Raw genomic sequence first — 25,138 nt, forward strand, 5'->3', positions numbered from 1 at the left:
TATCAATGATAGTTGGCATTCTTATGTTGTCCCTAACTTTAATTAAATATGTTTTCAGATTAGAAAAGTAACATAAGTAAAGTAGATTGTCTTGGGAAAAAAACAGACATTTCTTTCTCAGACTCCCCAAATCACAACAAAGTTGGGAACCAATCTAGGGTTAAAAATAAGCAACATGGTATATATTACCATGAATCCAAAGAATCCAAATATGGAAATATTAGAGATACCCACCTGTTTTCATCCTACATTCTCAATCCTTGAGTTGGCATTGAAAGTGGATGAAAAATAATAATGGCAAGGTAAAATAGAGCCTGAATCATAGATACTGTATTTGTTCATTCCTTTATCAAATTCTAGCTGGGCACCTACTATGTGCTAGGTATGCAGTGTAAGGCACAGAGGATACACTAGTGAGCAAAGACAAGCGTGGCCCCTGCTATTTTTAAATCATAGCATATGTTTCATAAATAGAATGCATTATTGAGTCAATGGCTATCAGAAAAAGGTAACCTTATTATTGTGAAGTTAGGAGGTGATAAACTGCAGAACCATTAACCATGGCCTTAATTAAATAGAGTTCCAGCTGCAGAATGGTGCTTTCTATGTATGCTTTTTGTTTTTCATGTTGAGGTTGTTTTTTTTTTTTTTTTAAAGGGAGAAGAAAAATAAGCTGGTATACATCTAAGAAAAAAGTATTAAAATGATAGTTGACACATCTGGAGCTTGACAGAAGGAATTGATTACCCTAATATCTATGTCTTGCAGTAAAACTGTTAATTAGGGCTCAGATGGTCCTGCCAAATTTATGTCTAACTGCAAAGGGTTATTAAAATGAGCATTAGTTTAAAGAAAAAGTTTTGGTTTCAGCCCACCATACAAACAGAAATAAAAGTAGCTCCCAATCAATATAGGTCCTATAAATGATTCAAAGCTCTAGTTTATTAAAAAATCCATTTCGTTGTAATTTTCTAAGAGGCCATTAGGATGTGCCTTTGAACAGTTTTCTCCTCTGAGAACTAACATTAGTGGATGTGAATAACATTTTAAGTCTTCATGAGATTTACAAAAATTTGCACAGATACCCTTACACTTTTTTCTCTTTGTTGGATTGCTTATTCTCCTGCTAATGTTAGCTCATTAATGTCTTGGGAGATGTGTTATTCCCTTTTCTGGGAAATCCATAGCCAAAGCATTTTAGCTCTCATTAACTTTAGATCACATGAAATTTGTGCCACGGTGGGCTTCTATTTCTGGAAAGCTGGAAATCTCCTTGGCAGTTTTTAAATTTCACTCTTTGTCCTTAGCCCATAGCTAGTAGCTAGTTAAATGTTTTAAAACTGAGGTACCTGGGATATTAAAATTTGGAAAGGGAGGAAGGGGTTCCCGGCTCTGTTTTTGCCATTAAATGTCTTCGTGACCTTGGCTATGTGATTTCAATTTGTATTTTGGGGGGGCTGGCTTAGAATCTGGTAACCTCAGTGATTCCTCCAAGCTCTAATGTTTAATTATAACAATATTTTCACTTTTTACCTTCATTCCCCTTAGTCACAACCTTGGGACTATTTTGTTCAGGATTCTTTCAGGTGTACATGATAGAAAAACAAACTGAAAACCCAAAATGGAATTTATTGGCTCAGGGAGGCTGTGGAGTTTAACCGTCTTGGCAGAGAGATGTCCGGGTGGCCGCAGCAGAAGCCCGGGTAAGGGAGCTGGTTGTCAGGATGCAGTGCTCACCTCTGGAGCAGCAGGACAATGGCGGGGGGAGGTGGAGGGGTCAACTCAGCCCCACGCAAGACACATGCCTCCTCAAAGGATACCCACAGAAAGATGAACAGCCGCAGGAGGAGTTTTTGCACTGTCCCAATCTTGAGATTGAGGGAGGGAGTGCCGCTCCGTGATCACACAGGCTAAAAGTCCGCAGCCACAATGCGAATCCAGGTTTTCCAACACCCGATGCCCATTGTTTCCAGCTATGCTCCCACTCTTGGTTAGTAATTTTCAGGATTATGAGAATAAAGATGTGATTTATGAAAAGGCATTCATTCTAATTTTCTACTTTTGTGCCTGGAAATGAAAAAGAATAGCGTCAAAACCCATAAACTCTTCAAGTCGTGGGTTTCAACATTTTTTTCCTTCTTTCTAGGATAAACTGTTCAAGAATTCAGGTTAAAGTATTATTTGTATACAAAGATGTTTTATTATTTCTTTGACATAAAATGTATATAATATAAAGTTGTGTAAAATGGTTTAGCTTATTGTGTTTAATTTTAGTTATTGATTGATTTATTGATAGATTGAGTCTCATTCTGTCACCCTGGGTAGAGTGCAGTGGTGTCATTGTAGCTCACCGTAACCTCAATCTTCTGGGCTTAAGCAATCCTCCTGCTTCAGCCTCCCGAGTAGCTCAGACTATAGGCGTGTGCCACAATGCCCCGCTAATTTTTCTATTTTTAGTAGAGACTGGATCTTGCTCTTGCTCAGGCTGGTCTCGAACTCCCAAGCTCAAGTGATCCTACTGCCTTGGCCTCCCAGAGACCAGAATTATAGGTGTGAGCCACCACAGCTGGCCTAGTTTTAGCTTTTTTAAAACATTATTTTTAAGAGACTAGGAAGAATAAGAGAGAAGCTAGCGTTTTGCATTAAATTGTTTCTTCTAACCTTACAGATCCTCTTGTTTGTTTTATCATCTTTGAATCCTACATCCAAGCTTAAATAGGCATTTGTATTGGGTATATGGTTTCAACAACCAAATATGGTTACTATTATTTGCTATGACATTGAACTCCAGGTAAAACATTCAGGTAGGCAAACCCTGGATCTGATAATCATGGTGGACCTATTAGACAATTTGAGGGTGATTTTTTTTTTTTTTTAAATCACCCTGGTAGTCTAAAGTCCCAGCTTTCTGGATCTACTGTTAATAATAATCACTGGTCACCAGTAACACATTTTAGGAAAATTTAGTGGTTTTAAGCACCCTTCTTAAGTATGCGTATGTAGGATTTGGGGAAATCACATGTTGGTAGAACTCTCTGATGTGAGTGAGACATTTGTAAGGTTTGAGGTCAGTGGGCACAACTGAAAATGCATATTCTATTTCAGAGCAGAATATTCCAGAGAAAAGATATTCATGTTGCTTTGTCATGAGAAATGATATAGATTGATTAACTATTTTTAACATTAGAGATAAGGCTTTTCCTTTTCCGCATTTAGAAGAAAAAAATGACCTTTAAACCTGTGGAAGTGCTTCTATTTTTGTGGTCCTCCAAAATTTTTACTTTTTGTTTTTAGTTGGCAGAATTTTCTTTTAATGTAACACCATATTTGAATTTACCTTGATCCTTTTGTAAACACATAGCTCATATTTAGGAGAATGCATGACAAATGGGATTTTAGAGTAGCTGTTAATAATAAAATTAAGGGACAGCAAAGGCAAGCTCACTTGCTAGTATAATTATTGCTATCTCAAATTCCTTTTACCTTTTGGATAATGTGTCATTATTTTTTATTGAAAAAAATTAAATCCCCTTAAAACAAAAAAGCTATAGTGATGGTCTCTTGAATGACTTTTTCTTTTCTATCTACTCTTTGAGTGCTCTAATAATGAATGTTAAAGCTGAAAAGTACTACTTTATAATAGAAGCCTGTTGGCTATATTTTAAGTAATTAAGAGATTATGCTTATTTTTAGGGATGTTTTCAACCATTTAAATTTTCCCAAGACTGTCACAGCCTGTGCTCAAAGGATGCACCTGTGTTCTCTCAGCATTGATTTTTCCACGTGGTTTGTGTTTGTCCTTTTCTTTTCCTTGCCACCTCCTCGGGCTGTGCTCATCAGTGTCCATCACCCTCATTTGTGGTCAGCACTGGTCCAAACCCTAACCCCACCGAATGTGTTGTTTGGCATTTTTCAACCGAGAGGAAAGAAGTAGGATGTGTTTTCCCCTAAAATAACCAACACAACCTTCTTGTCTTCCTGATTGATTGATCTAGGATGTTTTCCCTAAAAGAGACAGCTTTGCCTAACACCAGGCTGATTGTTGAAGTTTGTAAAATCTCCTTCCTTCTCTGGTGCTATAATAACTCCTTGTTCTAACATTTCTCGAGACAGTTCCTCTGTCCCTGCTTGCTGACAGATTTTGCACATCCCGTTTCCACCCGTGCCATGTTCTTATTGAGCAGAGATCAATTCAGTGGTTGACAGGTTGTATCTTCCTTTACTGTTAAATGACATAAAACCATAATAAGAGTCTTGCAACAGTGATTCTCAATGCAGTATAAACTTAAAAGAGATTTGAAAATGTAAAATTCTTACCATCAAGAAAATGATAGCACTGGTAAAACCCAGAAATAATTGAAAATGCATGCAGCAGATGCTTTGTAAATTTTTCCTAACTCTCCCACTGGGATACAAAGAAAATTGCCTTTAAAAAAAAAATCCTGTGACACTGTCTTTTGTAATTAGAGCTATTGAGTCAAAATGATAAATAACTATTCGATGGCATACTATAAAAGAAAATAGCCCTTTGCACAGATTTCTCCTGAATAGCAAGAGATGTGAGAGTATTGAGTATAGGAAGTTAGATTCCTTTAACCCTGAGAATTGTTTAGAATTAAGAAAGTTAGAAAACAAGGCAAGATGATTTTCTTTTTCATCCTCATGTCCATTAAGATAGTAAGTGAACCTGATTTGCCAAGGAGGTGAATAATTATGACCACAACAGAGCATACTTCAGAATACAAGGTTTTTGAGGTTTTGGTTTTTGAAAACACGCTGCAGGGCACTTCAGTGAGGGTGTGTAACACGTATAAAGCTTAATAGACAAAGGTTATTAAATCATTCTAAATGGGATAGAGAATTAGGTACCGGGCAGAACTGAACACTGATGGTCCCTGTCCCAGTAATGTGACGGCACACAGAGCAGGTTCCTTTCTGGTCTGGTGTGGTCCAGGGCAATGATTTTATACTTGTCATTGCTCATGTTTTAAACACATTTCTAAGTCTTGAGAAACAGTTTCCTAAGATTTTGAGCAGACAGGCGGGAGAGAGGCATTAAAGGGGGAATCAAGTTTTGTAGTTGAGAGCTAAGAAGCGGCTTCCAGCATTGCAGCTCCTGGGAACGTGTTTTCTGTGAGGAAGCTAGATGAGTATAATGAGTGTACCCTGTGCATAAATCCAATATCAGATCTACACCCAAGGTCAAATGAAAGTTAATGACCATTTGCACACCAGAGATCTGAAACCCATGTTTTATTTCTTTCTCATAATGACAAAAAGGGAGAGCAATTTATATTTAAATTGATTTAAATTTCAAAGCATAAACACAGGGGTCTCCCTGGCATTCCCCCTCCCCTTTTTTTTTAATCAGTAAAACTTCCTGGCAGGGCTCAACTTTGATAAAAATGAAGTCCCATCCCATTCCATATTCCCAGTGTGGATAGTTTTTTGTTTTGGGTAGAACTACCCTGTTCATACCCTGCTAGGTTAGTGACAGCAAATCAGAAGTCACCAAGGCAATCAGGGCCACTTTATTTAATGATTTAGGTTTCATATTTGTTTGAGCTGATTAGCTGATTGAGGCAACTAATGGGTGTCTTTAATACACAGTTGACTGGGTAACTTCTCCCATGAAGCCTGCCAGCTCCTTTGTTCTTGGTCCTCTGGTGAGTGGGAGCCGCTTCCTGCATGGACATAGGATATATGCCACCCAGCATTCAGAGGCAGGGCCCAAGAGGCCATTATGCTAATTACCAGGTACCCTAAACTCAACATGCATCCACTTAAGGCCTTGTCTCTGACTAATTCTGTATATTTGAATAAAGGTTTACATTTGGGGGTGCATGGGTAAGGGTGGAGAGGGGGATTGTCTGTAATCTATTTTTAGAATTTATAATTCTCTGACTGCTTCTCTTAATGCCCCTAAGGTGCAAAGTAAAAGCAATCTGTAGATGTTTTAAAATATTTAAGGAAATATTAGATGATCACATAATTAAATGGAAAGCTGTTTAATGGCTAAAATCATCTCTCTTATGTAATAAAATATTCCTTAAGAAGAAGGATCCTTGCCATATGCTGTTTTTATAAAGTTGTGAAATTCTGCAGTCTGGTAAACATGGTCTTCTACCAAAATGTAGCAGTCCTGGGAGTACAGTCAGGAAATCTGACTTCTGCACTGGCTGTGTTACGTCTGATAAGTCACTTTCTTCTCTCAGCTTCATTGTCCTTTTTCTTTTTTATAAAAGGAAGAAGTGGGTTTGGTTGGTGAGTGGAGTACCACGCCAGGCCTGAAGGTCGTACCGAGTACTAGGAAGCTTCACTTCGCTCCGTGTTATGTTGCTATTTACTCTGTAAAAATATGAGAATAGTAATTGCTGATACTTTAATTTCCTTCCCAAGCTCTTTTCCTTTCATCGACTTTTTCCTCGCTAAAAATCTACAGAAGGTCCTCTTTTTGCCCCCAGGGTACATTTTCTTCTGTCATCCGTATTGACAAGGAAGAGCTGTCTAGGGAAATCTTTGTCCTGGCCACATGAGCCAGCTATTATCCATCATTCGTCACATTAAAAATATAATTGTATACACAGACATGAAAATGGAACTGTTCTCAGGAAAACTGAGAACATTGACATGAGCACAGTCTGTGTGACTATAAGTAAATCATGTTCCACTGTAAGTAACAGAAACTGTGTGATTTGCTTCAGCGAAAACTACCAGGATAAGTGATGCTTATGACTTTTTGAAACTGAAATTTACTTTGCATGCTGTCCTTTCACTTATAGAATATGAAATACTGAACATTTGATACTTTCTGAATCGGACATTATCTTTTTAAGTGGATAAGCAGACCATGGTTTTAACTATTTGCATTTTTCAGATAGGTTATAAAAATACTGTGTTTTAATACTATCATGCAATGATTGAGATCTAGTTTGGTGGTAAGATCAGTGATAGAAATTTTCACCCTGGACTCAATGAAGACATGTATTGTACAATTTCAGCTTAAGCAGTACATTTTGATGTTATGTGATTTTTTGTTTTGTTTTGGAGAGGAAGAAACGTAGGTAGGTACATTATAAGACAATCCTAGGCCTCTTTCTGAACAGCTGCATAAGTTCCTCCTTGACTAAATAAAATTTTGTTTTTCTGAAGCAATGCTCCTCTAATTTAATTTGCATAGCAATTCTCTGCAGCACTTGTTAATAGTGCTAATTCCTTGGCCCAGCCTCTTGGGGCTTCATTTAAGTGTGGACAGGGGCCCTGGCAATCTGCATTTTAACCAGCCTTTAACCCTCAGTGATTTAGATGCCAGACTTTGTCCAACACATTCCAAAGTCTATCTGATCTGCAACTCAGAGAGTGAGCTGATGTTTTATTAATATGAAGGATGTTAGTTGGTCTAGCAAACCAAGCATGGTAGAAAGAGTTGAAATGTACCTTATACTTCTGCATATAACTTGTGTTTTGGAGAATTGCCTAACTTTTCAATGTTTCTCTACCTGAGTAGAGAGTTTCTCATGGGAGTGATAACACAATTATAAAGCACTCATGAGACTGGCAGTAAAAGCTTTATAAATGAGGGGAATTATTACCAAGCTTTATTGGGTGGGCAGAGTCAGGAATAAGCGAACATTGTGACTAGAGTTTCTATACTTAACTTGTCAGGAAGACATTTTTTGAAGCTGATTTGTAGTAGTTTAAAGAGGAAATCAATTTAAGCCTGGCTCCACTTAAGTGTACTTGAACCAAAGGCTTATCCTTGTAAACTGTGTGTGGGTCCCAAGTCAATAGAACTAAAGGGCTTCTCTGGTTCTCGTTTTGCCAAGAAGTGGCTAACTTTCATTTACTGGAAATGCAGACATTTAGTAAACATTCATCATTTGGTCTAAGACTTACGAAGATCAGTTGGGGAGGTTTCTATCTTATCCTGTTATTGTTTTCTGGTAGAAGAATGACTGCCAGAAATTTGAGTCGATGTTGCCTTTACAGCCTTAGGCATAGGTGGTAGTTTTTAAGAAACGTGGCCCATGTTCTTCCACTCTAGCTACAGTAGTGAGCAAGGCATGACAGATACAATTTGACATCTTAATTTTATAGATTCTAATTTTCTTCATCCATTTTGATTTTTAGTTTTGTTTTAGCATGCTTAAAAGGCTCATTTCTTATATCTTAGTTCCAGAGGTAAAGCTAAGTGTAAGTTCTTCCCCTCTGTCCTTATATAGCAAACACAAATATATTACATATGTGTAAGAAAGCAAACTTCCTCCCTGATGGGAGTTGGGGGAAAGATTAATAGAAGTTGGAGACTGGCAGTAGCCCCTGGCCGAGAACATCTCTTACTGACAGTGGGGGAGTGGGGAGCATTATCCTGATAGCCTGTGGTCCCCAGGGGGTGGTGTGTCCACCTGGTCTAGTCAGGGAAGGGACGGATTCCATCACTGGGCCACATGGATATTAGAGCAACACATCTAGTCTGCAGGCATGGACACTGGGCACCTCAGATCCTCTAGTCCTCAGGCTTAGTGTTTGTACCTAAATCCAAGTTAATTGAAATTGCTTCGTTTTGCTCATAACATTAGGCCTATGTGAGTTAACCAGTTTCATGGTTAGCCTTGTAACCAAATGGACAGTCTTATCAAAAGAACACATTTGTTAGAATGGTCCAGGCCCCTCCAAGGGAATTTTCTAGGACCTACTCTAGTGTAGTTTTTAAAAATTACCTTAAAATTTTAAGAAGAAAGCTAGACTGATAAAATAGCCTATGGTTTTGTCAATTTATGTGAAAGTTCAAAATACATATACTTTTACTTATTTGAGAGGAAATATGACTCAGTGCCTTTGACACGGACTTGAAAAATATACACAATGGACAGTCTTTCAATAAATGGTGCTAGGAAAAGTGGATATCTACATGCAGAAGAATGAAATTGGACCTTTATCGCATACCATATACTTAAAATCAACTCAAAATAGTTAAAAGACTTCAAATGTATGATCTCAAACTGTAAACTATTAAAAGAAAACACAAGGGAAATTATACACGATATTGGTCTGGGCAATGATTTTTTTTTTTTGGATATGACCCCAAAAGCACAGGCAATGAAAGCAAAAACAGACAAATGTGATTGCATCAAACTAAAAAGCTTCTCTAGCCGGGCATGGTGGCACATGCCTGTAGTCCCAGCTACTCGGGAGGCTGAGGCAGGAGGATCGCTTGAGCCCAGGAGTTTGAGGTTGCTGTGAGCTAGGCTGACGCCACGGCACTCACTCTAGCCCGGGCAACAGAGTGAGACTCTGTCTCAAAAAAAAAAAAAATAAAAAATAAAAAATAAAAAGCTTCTCCACAGCAAAGGAAAACAGTTACCAGAGTGAAGAGACAACTCACAGAGTGGTAGAAAGTATTTGCAAACTGCACATCTGATAAGGGGCTAATATCCAAAATATGTAAAGAATTCAAACAACTCAATAGCAAGAAACCAACCTGATTTAAAAATGGGCAAAGGACTCGAATAGCCTTTTTTTTAAAGACATACAGATGGCCAACAGGCTTCTGAAAAAAATGTTCAACATTACTAATCAGGAAAATGCAAATTAAAATCATACTGAAATATCACCTCATACCTGCTAGAGTGGCTGTTATCAAAAAGATGGAAGATAAGTGTTGGTGAGGATATGGAGAACCCTTGTATGCTGCTAATAAAAATAAAAATTGGTACAGCCATACAACAGTGTGGAAGTTCCTCAAAAAACCAAAAATAGAATTACCATATGATCCAGCAATCCCACTTCTGGGTATCTGAATGACTTGAAATCAGAATGTTGAAGGGAGATCTGTACCTGCATGTTCATTGCAGCATTATTCACAATAGCTGAGATATGGAATCAACCTAAGTGCCCGTCAGTGGATGCGTGGATAAAGGCTATGTGGTGTGTGTGTGTATATATGGAATACTTTTCAGCCTTGAAAAAGAAGGAAATGCTGTCATTTGCAACAACGTGGAGGAGCCTGGAGGACATTAGGTTAAGTGACATAAGCCAGGCACAGAAAGACAAATACTGTATTCACTTATTTGTGGAATTTTAAAAAGTGGAACTTAAGGAATTACAGAGTAGAATGGTGGTTACCACAGGTTTCAGGGCAATGTTGACCAAAGGGTGCACAGTTTCAGTTAGAAAGCAGAAATAAATTTTCAAGATCTATTGCAAAGTATGGTGACCGCAGTTAATAATGTATATTTCAACATTATTAAAAGAATAGATTTTAAATGATCTATTTAAAAAAATAAGTATATGAGGTGATCAAGCTAATGTGGTAGCTTGATATAATCAAAAAAGATAAGTATATGGGGTGATAGCTATGTTAGCTTGATATAATCATCCCACAATGTATGTATATATAATAATATTCCACAATGTATACATAATCATTCTACAATGATGTATTCATTCCTCAATGTAAACATATATAATCATTCCACAGTGTATACATACATACATCACAACATCCAACCCTGTAAATGTATACAATTATTATTTTTTAATTAAAAATTTAAATTAAATTATAAAATAGATTGGGCTGATAACCAATATTGTATTAATACTTTTTTCAGATATTAATACATTTTGGCTTAGGTCTGTTTCTGGTAATCGTGTAAGATTATTTTCTCTTATGAGCCATTAAAGTACTTAAATTGGTACTCCAAAGTGAGAGGGTAGCAGGCTCTTAAAATTATACACTGAAACATAGATGGGAAATGATGTGTTCTTTATGTTCATCAACTGCTCTATGGTCCTCACAAGTTGCTACCTGCTGCCATTGAGCAATCTTTTACCTGTTTCTGATTTGAAGTCTGTTTAGGATGTAGTTACTGCCTGGGGCTGGTTTAAATTGCCCCTTCTGTATCTCTCAGTCCCTGGCGTATGGACTTGTTAGAGCTACATGGGGCTGCTCCATTCACTGCTGCCCCAGTGGATTCACAGTGGTATGGCCAGAGGCCCATCTCAGTGGACCAGGGGCTCTGGGTCTTCCTAGCTGCTCTATCCCATATTGCCTGTGGATGGAGCATGTACTCCACTGCTTCCCTGCCACCTGCTCCATCCAGACCTTTGCCTCTTCTGAGAGGAGGGTCCATTGCATGTCCTTGTCCCCAGGGCATGTAGAAACTTGCCATCTTGGTAAAGAAGAGCAACTCAAGAAAAATAAACTGCCCCTGGTTTGCCCCCAGCCTTACTGTGCCCGCTGCTGATTCACTGTGAGTCTGCTGACCCCCAGAGGGGCTGGGTACAGACTTCAAGGCAGTCTCCTCTGTGCCAAGGCTGCATCTGCCTGTAAACCAGTGCCTCTGTCGTCACTGTTCCCTCGGCCATCTCCCTGGCCTTGTCCTCCCAGACCCAAGTCCAGCCAGTCCTTCCCTTCCATCTCTGCTGCCCTGTCACCCTTCTCCCCACAGTGCACTTGACATGGGGACAACCTTGAGCTTTTCCAGCCGGTTACTTCCTGACCTTCTCCTTTAGGGGGACACACCTGTGGCTTAGCCATCACGGGAGAGAAGGGTCTGAGATCTGGGACTTAGAGTTGGTTCTTGATGTACAAAGGAAGTTAACATTTCTCTACAGATTTTGTCCTTTCAAGACTATTGTCTTGATGTAAAAAATCTACCTTGGGTGTCAGAATATAAATATTAATGACTTTGTTTTTACATTCCTTTATCTTCCACTCTACTGTAATGGTAGGTGGGTCAGATTGGGAAAAAGGTCCCGTCCACAGATGAAAATGCAAAAGAGAAAAGCACATTATCATATTTTGTGATGTAAAGTCACTACCCTTGATTAAGCAGTTTCCATCCATCCTTCCTTCCACACATCCCGCCTGTGGGTAGGGGTTATTATCATCCTTCTTTTATAAGTAATGAAATTGAAGCTTGGTGAGTTGACGTAACTTGACTAAGATTGTATACTAGAAGTATTGTGGGACTAATGCTGTATTTTTTCCTGAACGTATAATAAGAAGAAATTCCTTTAAATTCTAGCAGGATAGACTTTGATGGGGGTTAAGGAAGATTTTACAATCTTATTTCCTGGACTCTTCTTGGGCTGTGTCCACCCTTTGTTTATTTAGTAGCCCATTTGATGCCGTTGCTTGTGTTTGCAAACACAAGGACTCCTAGGGAATTCTTGGTAGTTGTGTGTGTTTTGAAATTCCACTGTAACGTCAATGGGAAGATTGAACAGTAGAATTGCTGACAATTCAGAAACAAACTTATGAGCGTGATATGAATAGCAAAAGAGTTGTGATAAATGTTATTCTTTAAATGTAGATTACTTGTCTACCATAAAACCTGAGTGAATACAAATGTCCGTATAGATCTGACCTGTTGAGTTTTCTGATTTACGGTCCCCAAGGCAGAATCATGTAGCTATGAAAAGCGAATCAAGGACTCAGGTTCAGTCCTGGATGAGCCACTTGTTATGACTTACTGGCTTCCAGAGGCTCATTTTCTTATGCTGGGAAATGGAGCTAATGGCGCATGCCTCTGGGGCTCGTTGAAGGGGCGAAAGGAGATGGCATAAAGCACGCAGAGCTTTTCGCTGGCACATAGTCAGGCTCGGGAATCATTTTTCTTTTACTAGCAGAGATAAATCTTTTAAAATTTAATTCCTGAGAGAAACTGTAGAGAGTGGTGGAGTGCACTGGGATCTTTTTTAATGAATGCACATTTTGCAATGTCTGAGAACCATTGCTGCTCCTATTTTTCCCGTGTGATGATAGCAGATTGGCCTGAGTCAGTTTTGTCACCAGAACACACCCTTGAAAAGGCACCTAACAAAACTAAAGCCTTTCTGCTTCTCAGGAAAAAGGCTGGAAAAAAAAAAAAATTGTTGCTAAGGTTAACTTGATTTTTGTGTATTGAGGTTTTATTTTAGTTGGATAATCTTCAAGCCATCTTTGCATGGAAAGAAAAGATTTTTTTTTTTTTTCCTGGTACAATTCCTTGTAAGAATGGCAAGGTAACAGGCCACTGGGGTCAATTACTGATTACCCTTTATTACCCTGGCCAACGGTGTAAATATTTATGCCCTCATTTAGGGACCTGGTATGGGATACCCTTTACCCTAGTGACATCATTTTTCTCTATTGACTGACTTTTCCATTGACTGGACATATATTAAATCTTACTCAAAAGAAATCACTGTAAAAACCTATTAAGTGGCAGAGAAGGAAGTTTGGAGGGTCTTGGCTACAAGAAAAAGACATAAGAATTGAAATGGAATCCTCTTTGCCTTAGGGTGGGCATAAACCATGTAGTCACATGTAGTCAGTTGGAGCAGGAGGAGTTGCGGGGGTGGGGGGGTGGGGAGGGCCAGAGCCCTGCTCTCAGTGGCTTGAGCCCTGCAGTCAGGTGTGCTGAGTGTGGTGCATCTGATGCAGGAGGTTGGAGTTTTTCAGCTACTTCAGATATCAGTCTCCTCACCACAGATTTATTGTGCTGTCTGAGTGCTGTGCATTTTCAGAACATCCACACACCTACATTCGAATGTTAGTAAAGGTAACACATTTCTTATGTGCAGCAAGCATTATCTGTTCCATATAAAACCATGAGTTGGAAGGGTTGGGAAAGGGAGTGGGTAGGAGCGATTAAAATCCAGTAAGTCATCATGGCCCTAATTTTCAGAGACCGAAGTCCTGGTAGGAAATCCAAGTCAGTTCGTGCTTAGACTGTTTGAAGTAAACCTTCTGTTTTCTTTGTTTTCAGCCTCATTTCTTTTCAATGCATTTTAGACTTAATCTTTATAACTAACATATTGGTACAGATAAAGAAAGAGTCAGACCTGGAGACTTAACCACTATCTCCTGCACTGACTTCCCATGTAATTCTGGGCAAGCTATTTGACACCTCTCAGCCTCAGTTTTCCCATCTATAAAATTAGCACAATCTTAATAGTGCTTAGAATCTGATTAAGCAGAGGGCCAACCGTACACCTGCCCAGGAACATCACCGGTGTAACGAATGTATGCCCTTGTTAAACGCAGATTCCGATGTTAAGAATCATATAACTCTCAAATGTAAATGGACCCTGCTTTGGCCAAGGAAGTTGGTCTTATCTATTGAAAATGCATAAACGCCCCTTGCTGGGTGCGTGTAATCACTGAGGAATATTTTTTCAGTGAATATAAGCTCATGGCTCAAGGCCCACCAAGGCAGCTCTACCAACCCGTAGACTTGCTAGCTTTTGGTTGGTGATTAGTGATAATCATGAAACCAGATCACACATGGGATGCTGCTGTGTTGGAGCAATGAGATTTACCTCTCTCCTTAGTAAGCATGTCAGAAAAAAATATGGGTGTCACAAAATATATACAATTATAGTATGACAATTTTATTACAATTAAAAAAATAAAAGTTTGTAATTGTCAAATGAGACAATTCAAAAAAAGTGAATTGCTAAATTCCAATAAATGATATTCACCCTTTATGAATAGAAACTCAGTTTCTCACTAGCCCTACTAAAGAAATGCTGAATAGATATTTAGCAAATGTTGGCATAAAGAGGTATCAAATTGTTAACCTTCCCCCGGTGGCCACCTCAGTCCAGCCTTGCCAGGACCTCTACTAGAGGAATATGGCGAAGACTTAGTGGATAATCCACACTAAGAGTTTGTCGTGTGCCTGAAACAGTAAGAGCTCCAGAACGGTATGTATATATTATAGTGACGGTGGTATTTCCTTTGCCCCTCCAAGTTCCTCAGCTGAACATCTAAACCCAACGTGCTTGTCTGGCTTTGTTTTCTAACATTTCCCAACACTGTATTCCTCGCTGTTCTGACGTCAGACCCCGTGCATTTCTCCAGCTCAGCTCTGATCATGCCAGTTCTCCACCTTGAGTCCCTCCGCTCCTCTGATCTGAAATCTACCTTTCCTTTGATGCCTCTTTCATAATGTTAACCCCTTCCCCTCAACTGGGTGTGACATTTTATGTGTCTTTTATTACTTTCTGTTTTGACAACCTTCGTTCAATTCAATAGGCCATTACTTAGGACCACTATGTCTGAGAAAGTATTCCGGGTGCTGGGAATATGAAAATGTACTCTCTCCTCTTGAGGAACTCAAAATGTAGACTAGCAAAGACAGATGTTTGTGCTGCTGACTATAAAACACTGAGATAAAAAACATGAGTGCACAGAAAAAGAACTTTGTTAGGCCAGGAGGAAAGGCTCTTCATTTTGTCTAGGGCCTTGGATGCTGGTAGTGAGGACTTAGAAGGCCTTTATTAAGGCTGGGGAGCTCAGGGGACAAGACAGTCTCGCCTGGTTAAGCTGAGGAGGAGGGCATCATGGGCCAGAAACAAATGCAGGAGATGTACCTGGGGAGCGCGTCTGAGACCCAGTGGCCTGGCCTTCGAGGCCAGGTTGAGGGCTTCCACTTGAATGTTGGCCAGTGTTGAATAGAGTGGAGGTCACAGGTATGAAATCTTTCAAACCTGCACATCCCTGGGCTAAGCCCTAGGGCATCAGGGACGGTGAGGCTGGGGCTGTGGAACCTGAACTGGTGTTAATCTCCCTGCATGATTCTCACATTATGCAAGGATATTAGGAACCCAGGTAGTGTGGAGACTGGAGCGAGGGGAGGCTGTGACAGTAGCCCAGGTGAGAGATGATGTCATGAGCTGGGACTGTGCAGAGGAGAAGGGTGGAAACATTCCAGAGGTAGAAGTGACAGGGTTTAGCATGAGACTGATGTGAAGGCTGAGGGGAAGGAAGACCAGGAAGATGCTGAGGTCTCCAGCTTCGGTACTTGGTGGTGATCCAGACCCAAACACAGACCCCAGGAGAGGGAGGGAGCCTGTGATTCCAGACCTTGGTACTCACCCTATTACGTAGACTGCTCTTTTTTGAGGCAAAGATTATGCTGCCATACCCATCATAGCAGCTTGTTTAATTTATTGATTTATTTTTAAAGTATTATTTATTTTAAAAATTATTATTAATTTTAAATTAATTTATTATTATAATTTTAACAATTATTTAATTGTTAAAGTTATGGGTACACCGTAAGTGTATATCTTTATAGGGTACGTGTGATGTTTTAATACAGGCACACAATGTGAATTAATCAAATCAGGGTAATTGGGCTATCCATCACCTCAGGCATTTATCATGTCTTTGTGTTAGGAATATTCATTCCAGTTCCACTCTTTTAGTTATTTTAAAGTATACCTTAGTTTACTGTTGATAATTGTTACTTTGTTGTGCTATCAAATATTGTTTATTCTCTCTATCTAACTATAGTTTTGTACCATGAACTATCCCCACTTTACCCCCCTCCCCACTACCCTTTCCAACCTCTGGTAACCATCATTCTACTCTCTGTCTTCATGAGATCAATTGTGTTTAATATTTAGATTACACATATGAGTGAGAACATAGCAGCTTGTATGTAGCACATATGTTACAGTCTGTAAAATGTAAACATTCAATGTGTAGCTGGAAATGTGGACCTGGAACTCAGAGAAGCAGGCAGAGATGGAGACATAGATTTGGGAATAACCCGCATAGCAGTGCAAGTTGAAACCTTAGGAACAGATGAGATCACTGAGGAAAGAGGCGAAGAGAGAGCCTGGGGGAAAACTTGCATTTTTAGAAGGTTTAAGGACAGTAAGGAAGCAGAAAAGTGTTTTAAATCAACAAGTCTTAAGTTCAGTAGTCAGACTGAATAGATAGGGGTTGAGAAAAAACTGTTGGGACAGAAATGTAGTGGTTATTGGTCAGCTTTCAAAGAGAAGTTGAATGGTCAATAGCATTGCATGGGCCAGATTATGGTACCATGTGGAGTGTCTTGATGGTGAACACTGACTCCTATTTTTCTAATTTTAACATTAAAAAAATATAGTGATGAGGTGAAGGGTTATAGCTGCTTTTTTTTCTTTCTAAGGAATAGAAGAAATTGGAGCATTTGGACACATTTGTGATTATATATTGGTAACAAAAATGAATATCCTCTATAAACATTTCTCCCTGCAAGCTTGTTACCATGCCCTCCCGCAGGGTCTGAACTCCTTGCGGAATGCGAATGGAGTATTGCTGAGCGGACTCCTAAAGTCAATATTATGACCCCTCTCCAGGATGGGGCAAAAAAATAGCTGATGACTTAGATAATGGGGAACTGGATTCTGCCTCCTGTGGCTTGGAAACACTACAGTGTTTTCTAAACATTTTTATGTCCACAACCCTTAGAACACATAAAAGATTCCGAGTTGGTACACATTTCATTTACACTTGTGAAAAATGCATTTGGATCTTAATTTTTCCCTATTCTTTCTATTTTATGCCATTCTATTTCATTAAAAAGGAAAAGAAAAGAGAAAAAGTCCTGGTCAGGACCCACATGGATGGATTTGCTGATGTGCAAAATCATCAGAAAAATTAATTTTTTCTGTTATTGTAGTTCTCACCCTTTCAAAATTGATTAGCAGAAATTAAATAAGCATCATTTTGGAAGGATATCAACCCCCTTTGTGTTTAAATAATATTATTAGTAGAGTTACTAGGAGAGTTTTCTTAGCACCCATCCTAGTAAGTCATAGAGCAAACCTGTTGTCCCCAAAGCAACAAGAAAGTGATATCAAGATAAGCCTTAAAATCCTTAGGGGCTGTCAACAGTAGCTCATCTTGAATCCCTGTTGGCTAATTTACAAATAGACACATTTAAACTAGGTACTTTTATGTGAATTAGTGTTAATTAATCCACATGTATTCATAGTTCTCATGTGGGCTCTAATATTCACTATTCAAAGTGTATCCTTTAGGTCTTGTGCTTGTGTCTTTTGTTATGGTATGTTATTTTCAAAGGCCTTTGCTTGCTTTTACACTCTGTGTGTTGAGAGATAAGAAGATGGTTTGTGTTGGCAGAGAGAGAGGCTTCTAGCCTCTCTTGGTCCCAGAAGCTGTCATTCCTGTGTACGTGTTTTGCTGGAGGGAACTGTCCCAGAATCAATATTTGTATAGGAAATTTTTCCCAACCTACCCTTATTCTGAACAGATAAAAGAAAAATTAAACTCAAAAATTTAAATAATTGCTTCCTTCTCCTTCCACCAGGTAAGCCACACCCCTAGAAAGCATAAAGAGAGAAACTATCTTCTTATTTACTCCTTGACATTATGCATTAAAAGGTTAATGGAGTACTCACTCCCCTTTTAGGTGACTCTGTGTATTTCATGCTTGTGACTTCGTGGGCTAATCTTAAATCCCTGGAAATCCAAGATAAATAAGTTTTTGTTCCCAAGTGGTATATGTGAACCACTGGCTAAAATGCATTTTTGGAATTATAATTTTTCAGTATTTCCAAGAAAGTGATATTATTTGTTGGAAGAGAATTCTGTCTTCTCTTCGTCATCACGGGGTTGAAGTTAAAGAGTCCGGCAGTATTTTGAGACTCTCCGTTATGCTGATTGAGATAGTTTGCTGAGGACCTCTGCCAGGTCCTTTAACTTGCTTGTGTTTGTAATTCTCACTCTGTTAATTTCAGCATAATGCTAGGCAACAGATTTTGAGATCTTCAGAGATGTGACAGTACCTGTAGCATTGTTGGAGATAAGCTAGAAATACAGGACAGACACTTTATCCCGGGTGTGCTCTTGCGTTCATCTGTTCCCCTTTTAATTCTCTTCCTGTATATTAAGAATTATGCCTAACTCTTTAAAAATAATGTTAATTCTCATCTGAAATGGTTTTATTTATCATCTTGCATGTTCTGTGTCCTAGTACAAGAGGTAAAAAAAAAGAGAAATGCCTGTACCCTAGAATGTTTTAAAAACAGATTCCAAAATTTAATTTTCTTCATTTTCATCAAAATTTAAACTTTGAAGAGCAAAAATTCAAATAAAGCACAAATTAAGTGCCAAAGTATGGTTGTGCTTCATGTGAAGTTATCCCACATTGGTATGTGATCAGCCTGCCCTCCAAGAAAATGACTCCCTTTTCCATGATGAGGAAAGGCTTCTCATATCATTTCGATTGGTGAAGTGGAGCTCCTTACTTCATAGCCCACTGCGTTTTTAAGTAGGATGTTATGCTCTGTTTTATTTTTCCTTTTGTATTCTTGCCTCTAGTTTTTCAGAGAAAACATGAGTGTTTTTCTTTGTTCTTAAGTTTCCTCCTAACTGGGCAACAGTAGCAACAGGGGACCCCTTTGAACGAGCATGAATGGAACTTTTTTCTGAAAATAGAAGAAAAGCTTCTACCCACTTCTGCTGTTCCTACCTTGCCTTTAGGTGCTCAGCTGGTAGGCGTTATCCTAGGTATTTGTGGAGGTTAACAGAAGCGTTTTCCTCTCTCCTTCTTTCATAAATAGGTACAAAAGAAATAGCTTATTATACAAGTAGGTGTAGTCAAGTAGTGCCATTCTGGTCACTTGGGGACGAGCTGTTCATCCCAGTTAGCATTTGCAGAGTCGTGCTTTATCCACAGCATTGTAGGTGGGCTCCGTGGTAGGCACCACACAGCAGGTGTGAAAGGCATACAAATGCAAAAGGTACATGAAATGGTGTTTTAAAAAATACATAGCAGAGAGCACAATATTTAAAAGTACACAAAATAATGCAAACTGAATCCTTAAATACAGTGGGTGACCTGACTGCCAGCTAGGTTGGCATGTTTCTGACCTGCTTTTGATGGAGAGGGCAAAAAGGATAAATGGTGTGGTGGATACAAGCAATGACTCACTCTGCGTAGGAGTCATCCTTGATTGCTGCCTCTCCCTCGTCTTCCTTTTCAATTCCTTGGCAAGTTGTGCCATTTTGTATGAAAATACAGCTCCAGTCCTCCATGTTTCTCCTGCTCATAGCCACCCCCGGTCTGAGCCGTTGTCATCTCTAGGCAGGACAATAGCAACAGTCACCAAATTGGTCTCCTTGCTTCCGTGCTTCCTTCTCTTAAGTCTGTTCTCTACAAAGAAGCCAAAAAGAACTTTCAAAAATAGACATCAAATCAAGCAATTCCCCATGTTCTTAGGCTCAAATCTGAATTTATCATGGTCTACACATCATCAGGCTTGTCAAATGTCACTGTCGCCTGTTATGGTCATAGTAGGTGCCCAATTAATATTTATTGAAAAGGAAGAGCAGGTTGTATTAATATAAACAGAAAAGCTGTCCAGTCGTTATGCTTGAATCAGAGTAATGTAAAATAGTTTTGGTTGAGTGTCAGTATGAAGTTTGAGACTGGGGGAAGCTAGACAGTTCAAGAAAGCCCTTCCATGATCGAGCAGAAGTTCAGATTTAATAAACTAAGCAATACATAGGCCAAAACCTGGCACATGACATTTTTGTATTTTTTGAGACTGATTATTTTAGCAGTTGTGCCCACGCTGGAGACAGGCGCTTTGTGTAGGAGGTTATCACTCCAGTGAGGAAAGGGTGACAAGGTCTTGGATAGGGAGATACTGGGAAGGGGAGAGGTGGATTCAAGACTCCACAGTTTGGAATTTCATGGTAACAATGCACTAAGAAACCCAGATATAAAATGCTGCACTTCCTTTATTACATGACATTTAAACTGCCAGCCAGAAAACCACATTTAAAAAAAATATGACTGCTCTCACATGAAATGAATAGAAGTCTTCATCTATACCTCCTGCTTCTGTTTTGGCAAAGCACAATACTGATGTCTAGATGAGTTTAGGTGAAGAGGAGAATTAAGATTAAAATTTCCCACTGCCATTGCTTTAAGAAATGACATAAGGTACATGAAAAGTACCCAGTGCTATTAGTTAATTTTTCCATCTGAATAACAAAAAATAATGCCAAGGTTTACATTTTATAAATCCACCTACCATCATTTTTTCCTGCCAAATTGCTATCTGAAATAAAATTGAAACATTTTTCTTGTGCTGCTACATTTGGTTAATAGTGTTTTGTTTTTTTTTTAAAGCAATTGAACAAGATGAAGAAAACAATGACAAACACGTCACTGTATCAGAAGCCGAAGGTATTCCAGATTCTCAGGTATGATCAGTTCTGTGACAGCCCCTCATTCGTTGTACTCTTCTGTGCTGAGGGCGGTAAGGTAGGACAGGCGTTCACAAGTGATACAGGTTTTGCCTTTGGGCTCTGTAAATAGTCATATTACTGGAAATAAAGTGCTTCGTTTTGATATAAAGGTCTTTCACAAGAAGGGCCCTAAATTGCTAACCATATTTATAACGTGATTCGCAAGAGAGGGACAGATAGACAGTCTACTTCCCAGAGAAAGCAGGGAACATAAGAACCAGAAGAAGAGGCCACCCTTAGGGCAGACCTGCCCCTGCAGAAGGCAGAGGGGAATGAGCTAGCGGCAGCACTGACCTGCCAGAGGTGCTGTGCTGTCTCCCAAGAGCTAAACCATGGCATAGATACGCTCTTGGTAGCAACTTACCTCCAGATACTATTGTGGCATAAAAACTTTGGACACCCTAGTGCTATCGGCTATTAACTTTTTTTAATTTAAAGATTCTTTAAAGATTCTTAATTAGCCTGGTTGGCCCGTCATTTCACTTTTAAGGTTCTAAATCTGTCAATTCTGATCAGAATAATCACATTAACTTTTTCAGTCAAGATTGCACAGATTGTAGTGTTTTAATAAATTTTCATTGTTTTGCTATGGTAGTATTAAAAATACTGCAGTCTACAAGTTCATACTGAAATTACACTTAAGGTCTCCAAGCAAACCTATGCAGGGATTTCCTAACTCAGCATATTTACTACTTTCTCGAGGGTTTCTTACATCCTTTAGTTATTAGTGGGACAAGTGTTTCTAAATTGAAACTGTTATTCCTTATTTGTTTTGAACTTATTCTGTGGGCAAAAGTCTGCTTGAATGCAGTTTTATTTCTCAAAAGGGTACACAGACCTTGCTCTTCAGAATTTTGTGATTCTATTCAGCAACAGTGACATAACTGTACATCTACAGGACACAGAGAAGAATGAAATCATGCAACCAATAAATCAGTAATTAGATCAGGAACAGATTCTGTTTAGGTTTGAAAGTCAAGTTCACTGGGAGGCATAATTGTGAGTGTTATAAGCCTAGGCTGAGTAGGCAGGAAGGCAGCGTCATCTCCTCTGGTGTGTCTGAGAAAGCCTGATCGGCTACCATGGTAGAACCATCAGTTCTATTGGTTTGATTCCCCGGGTCCATCTATACAAATGCCCTGGGTAGAGTTGGTAGTTCAAGTCATGTGGGGTGAACTTAAGAAAACTTTCAGATTTTGCCATGAGTTACCTAGGCAGAATTAGAAATAAATGTGTATGCTCATGGATGTGTACATATGTGTATAATTTACACATGCAAATTGATTGATGTATTACATATAATTGCTTAACTATCTATATGCCAGACTCCATGGTAAGTATTTCAGATTACTTCAATCTTCACTCCAGAGTACTGAAATAATTTTAAGCAAGTTAAATAGAAATTGGTTTCTCATTCCTTACCGGTCCGTCCTCCCATACTTGATAAATATGTTACTTTGGGGAAAATGCCTCTAGGCTATTGAAAACTTTAGGTATATAAGGGGTTAAGTCGGCCACTAACCCCAGAGAGACAGGGGCCTTGTTGTACCTAGGCCTCCCACCTCCCACAGAGCGCTAATCTTCCCTCACCCATTTGGCTCCTTTCTTTTTTCTCTCACTAAAAATATCTTTTCTGCCTAAGAAACGCCCTGTTTTAATGCTGTGACAAGTGGGCGGAGTGAAGAAAGCTTCAGACTTGGGTTTGCATCCCAGCCCTTCTTCCTTAAGGGCAAGTTCCTCAGCAGCTCTAAACCTGTAAGTTCCTGCTGGGTGCCTGAGTCTTTGTCCCTGTGGTGTCCCCACTGTGCTAAGCAGTACCTAGCATGCATGCTTTTGACCTCTGTAACATGGGGATATTACAAGGTTGTCATGAGATTGAAATGAAACAACATTTTAAAAAAAGTTTACAAGCCTGGCACACAGGAGAGTTTCAGTAAATGTTAGGCATGAAATTTAGGGGCACTGCCCAGGGCCAGACTACCTGGGTTCTTTTCCTGGCTCTGCCACCGTCACCTTGGGCAAGTTAACTCTCCTGTGTCCCATCTTCCTTTTCTGTAATACTGAGAGTTAACACTTAGGCAGCACTTCATACATACTAGACACTCTTCCAGGCTCTTTGTTTTTATTAACGTATTTAAACCTCACAGCAAACCCCATAAGGTAGATTGTGTAATTACCACCACTTTACAGATGAGCCGGTGAGAGGCGGGGCCAAGTTTCAAACCAAGGCAGTTTGGCTCCAGGATCTTTGCTTTTAACCACTGTGCAAACTGCCTTTCTAACTTCTGTAAAATGGAGATAATTGTCAGATTGTTTTTCAGATTAAATGACTACAAGTGAAGCAATTAGAATAGCCCCAGACCCACAGTAAGCACTCAGAAAGGTTAGCCTGTGTCACTTATTATCATCCTGATCATCGATCTCCTTGCTTTTGGGTTTGAATATTTACGGTATTTAACAGGGCTGGGATGTGGTGTTACTCTCACTCTTTATATAGGGCAAAAGGATTAAAGAATCTTTGTCAGAATGTATTGAAGTTTTACCAGATTCTAGCTTAAGTGTTCTAACTAGACCTTCAATGAATAATTTATAATGTTTTGAACTTTGGAAATTCTTGCTTTGATTCAGTTAGCCATTGGCCACTGGATTCAGTGACTATTTTGCCTCCTGTCCCACATTTGAGCCAATCATTTTAATATTAAGTGATAATAATTGTTAATTATATAAATTAATTGCCAAATATTTGATAATTTTTCAGTAGCCAAAGAGTAACTTTAAAAACATAAGTACTGAAGAAAGCTCTTATTTAAGGCTGTCGTAGGAAACAGGTGATCCTGTTAAATCATTTATGTTAGAATTTATTAACATTTGTTTATTCTCTTTTTTTACTTCTTTATTATTTTTCAACTTTGCTGCCCTGCTTAGCAGTGTGATCAATAATGTATACAGATCTGAGCTGTAATTTCTCTCAGGGCAAAACAATATAGAATATTGGTGGACTCAGTGATCTAGTCCGAACGTTCAAGGAATCAAGTATGTGAAATGAACAAATGCCTTGCTTTGTCAGTCATGTAAATTTATAATTCTATATTTTGAGTTTAATCAGAAGGCATAATTCTCTCAGTACAATAGCTTAAGATAGTATTAGAGGGAAATAACAGTTACAAATTCCATGCAGCTGTGATTTCTGCCTCCTTCCCTGCTCTCAGCATGCTCTGGCAGGATGTGGTATCATGTAGTATTTGTACAGGATGGAGATCCAACCGGGCAGTGCATGAACAAAAGTAACTCACAAAGGAGGAGGTCCAGGGAGGGAGCCTCCCTGAACTTCCAGCGCCTTGCCTGTTCAGTGAAGGGGCTCAGACTCAAGGAATGATTTCTGAGGCTCCATGCCGCCCCAGTATGGAGTCTAAAGCCTGCATTGGTGACACTCCGGGGGTTAGTACACCTGCCTTGACTGCCACACTTTCTGTTGTGTGTATTTCTCACTGTGGACGCTTTTGCTTCATAGTTCTTTCCCCCATTATCAAAGTGCGTATTTTTCTGTTCCTAACAAGGAGAGCTTTTTCATAGTACTATTTCTTTCTTTGAAGAAATCTGAAAAAAATGAACACTTGCTGCCCTAAAATTGTTATTATTTTTTGACTATGAACTGTCATCTAAATTTTCCTGGAAAGAATTGTTAATATTTTCTGTTTTGGAAATAGGTGCATACAATTGAGAAATATAGTATCTCAAGCCATCAGTGTTTTATTCTGTCATTTATATTTTTTATTTAAAATAGCAAAAAGCTCTATGAATTTATATTCAAGATTTAATTTTTAATGAAATGAATGTATTATGTAGTAATCAATAAGAATTTATCCAAACACCCTGACTTCGTGTTGAGTAGCATTCTATTACTACAAAAGTGCTTTCATGAAAGGCGGACTCTTTCTTCCTGGTTGCCCTTCTCTTGATAGCAATTTTTGCACAATGTTTTACCTAGGTATTTTAGAAAAGGTGGTTTTTAAAGTTAAGATAATGCAGAAAATGTTTTCATACATAGAACTGTGCTGTTTCACCTCTTGTCATAGTAAGATGCTCATTTAT

The 25,138-nt window shown here is 39.0% G+C and overlaps 1 protein-coding gene across 2 annotated transcripts in view; it reads left to right on the forward strand.

Annotated features, from left to right (window-relative positions):
• Positions 1-25,138, forward strand: part of RAPGEF5 (Rap guanine nucleotide exchange factor 5) — a 211,446-nt gene that overhangs the window by 88,283 nt on the left and 98,025 nt on the right. For both annotated transcript variants that reach the window (XM_069462415.1, XM_069462414.1), the window contains exon 8: positions 20,928-21,001. In XM_069462415.1, coding sequence (XP_069318516.1) covers positions 20,928-21,001 — 74 coding nt within the window. The remainder of the gene's footprint in view (positions 1-20,927; positions 21,002-25,138) is intronic.

This window comes from Eulemur rufifrons, chromosome 29 (genome assembly GCF_041146395.1).
Source record: "Eulemur rufifrons isolate Redbay chromosome 29, OSU_ERuf_1, whole genome shotgun sequence".
Lineage (NCBI taxonomy): Eukaryota > Metazoa > Chordata > Mammalia > Primates > Lemuridae > Eulemur > Eulemur rufifrons.